Raw genomic sequence first — 1,597 nt, forward strand, 5'->3', positions numbered from 1 at the left:
CTGGGCCAGCTAAACAACAATGACAACTGCAAAAAAAAAAATAGCTGGGCATTGTGGCGGGTGCCTGTAGTTCCCAGCCACGTGGGAGGCTGAGACAAGAGAATTGCTTAAGCCCAAGAGTTTGAGGTTGCTGTAAGCTGTGACACCACAGCACTCTACACAGGGCGACAGTGAAACTCTGTCTCAAAAACAAAAAAACAAACAATAGAAGTACTACATTTATAGTAAGTATTAAATAAATAGGTATTGAATTTAAGAAACTGAAATTCAAACAATCAATACCAATTAATAATTTGATCTTGTAGTATAGATCTCAGCATTTAGAAGTTGCTTAGTGAATATTTGTTAAATCTGATTGGATTCAATCGCACCCCTTTGGCAAGTGATGAAAAAAGGACAGAAACAGGCTCAGCACCTGTAGCATAGTGGTTATGGCGCCAGCCACATACACTGAAGTTGTCGGGTTAGAACCTGGCCTGGGCAGCTAACCAACAATGACAACTGCAACAACAAAAAAATAGCTGGGTGTTGTAGGCGCCTGTAGTTCCAGCTACTTGGGAGGCTGAGGCAAGAGAATCACTTAAAACCAAGAGCTGGAGGTTGCTGTGAGCTGTGCTGCCATGGCACTCTACCGAGGACAACACAGCAAGACTGTCTCAAAAAAAAGAAAAAAAAAAGGACAGAAACATTGCTATAATATTATTGTTACTGAGCCAGATTCAGGATAAACACTGATCCATTCTGGGCTGAATCCAAGGAAAATTAGTTCCTGGAATGATAGACATCTACATAAAAAATTAAGTCAGAGGTGCCCATAGCTCAGTGGTTAGGGTGCCAGCCACATACACAACAAAAAATAGCTGGACGTTGTGGTGGGCACCTGTAGTCCCAGCTACTTGGGAGGCTAAGGCAAGAGAATCACCTAACCCGAAGAGTTAGATGTTGCTGTGAGCTGTGACACCATGGCATTCTACAGAAGGCAACATAGTGAGACTGTCTCAAAAAAAAAAAAAGTGAAGCTTCAGTGTATGAACCTACCTCTGGTTCTATGGTTGGTATCAGATTCAGCTTCATTCTCCTCATTGTCCTCTTCATTAGTGGAACAAGCATCCAATTCATGGCAGATAGAGCTATAAGTAACAAATTAAGAGAATTTTAAAGTTGGCTCTTGGTCAGCATTACCCATCTGGTAAGATTTTCTATAAAAGTTTTTTTTTTCTTGGGCATTAGTTCCTGCATCTATGAAAGTTTTATGTGGCCAGTTAAATTTGGGATATTCTAAAAACCATGACCTTTTCTTAGAGTTTTTTGTGCATATTATCATATTAAAGACAAAAATCTGGTAGCAAAAGAAACTTCTAATCTGTTTAAGTTAACTTTTCCCAAACTTATTTGACCTTAAAATCTTTTTTTTGTGTGTGTTTTTAGAGGTAAGGTCTCACTATGCTGCCCAGGCTGGCCTTCAATTCCTGGATTCAAGTGATCCTCTTGCTTCAGCCTCCCAAGTAGCTGGGACTGTACGAACATACTACTATATCTGCCTTGGATCAAGCGGCTAAGGCGCCAGCCACATACACCTAAGGTGGCGGGTTCAAAT

The 1,597-nt window shown here is 40.7% G+C and overlaps 1 protein-coding gene across 1 annotated transcript in view; it reads right to left on the bottom strand.

Moving 5' to 3' along the window:
* Positions 1-1,597, bottom strand: part of PRIM1 (DNA primase subunit 1) — a 23,501-nt gene that overhangs the window by 6,764 nt on the left and 15,140 nt on the right. Inside the window, exon 10 of the mRNA XM_023513650.1 lies at positions 1,039-1,130. Coding sequence (XP_023369418.1) covers positions 1,039-1,130 — 92 coding nt within the window. The remainder of the gene's footprint in view (positions 1-1,038; positions 1,131-1,597) is intronic.

This window comes from Otolemur garnettii, unplaced genomic scaffold, assembly GCF_000181295.1.
Source record: "Otolemur garnettii isolate 467f Iridium unplaced genomic scaffold, OtoGar3 scaffold00043, whole genome shotgun sequence".
Taxonomy (NCBI): domain Eukaryota; kingdom Metazoa; phylum Chordata; class Mammalia; order Primates; family Galagidae; genus Otolemur; species Otolemur garnettii.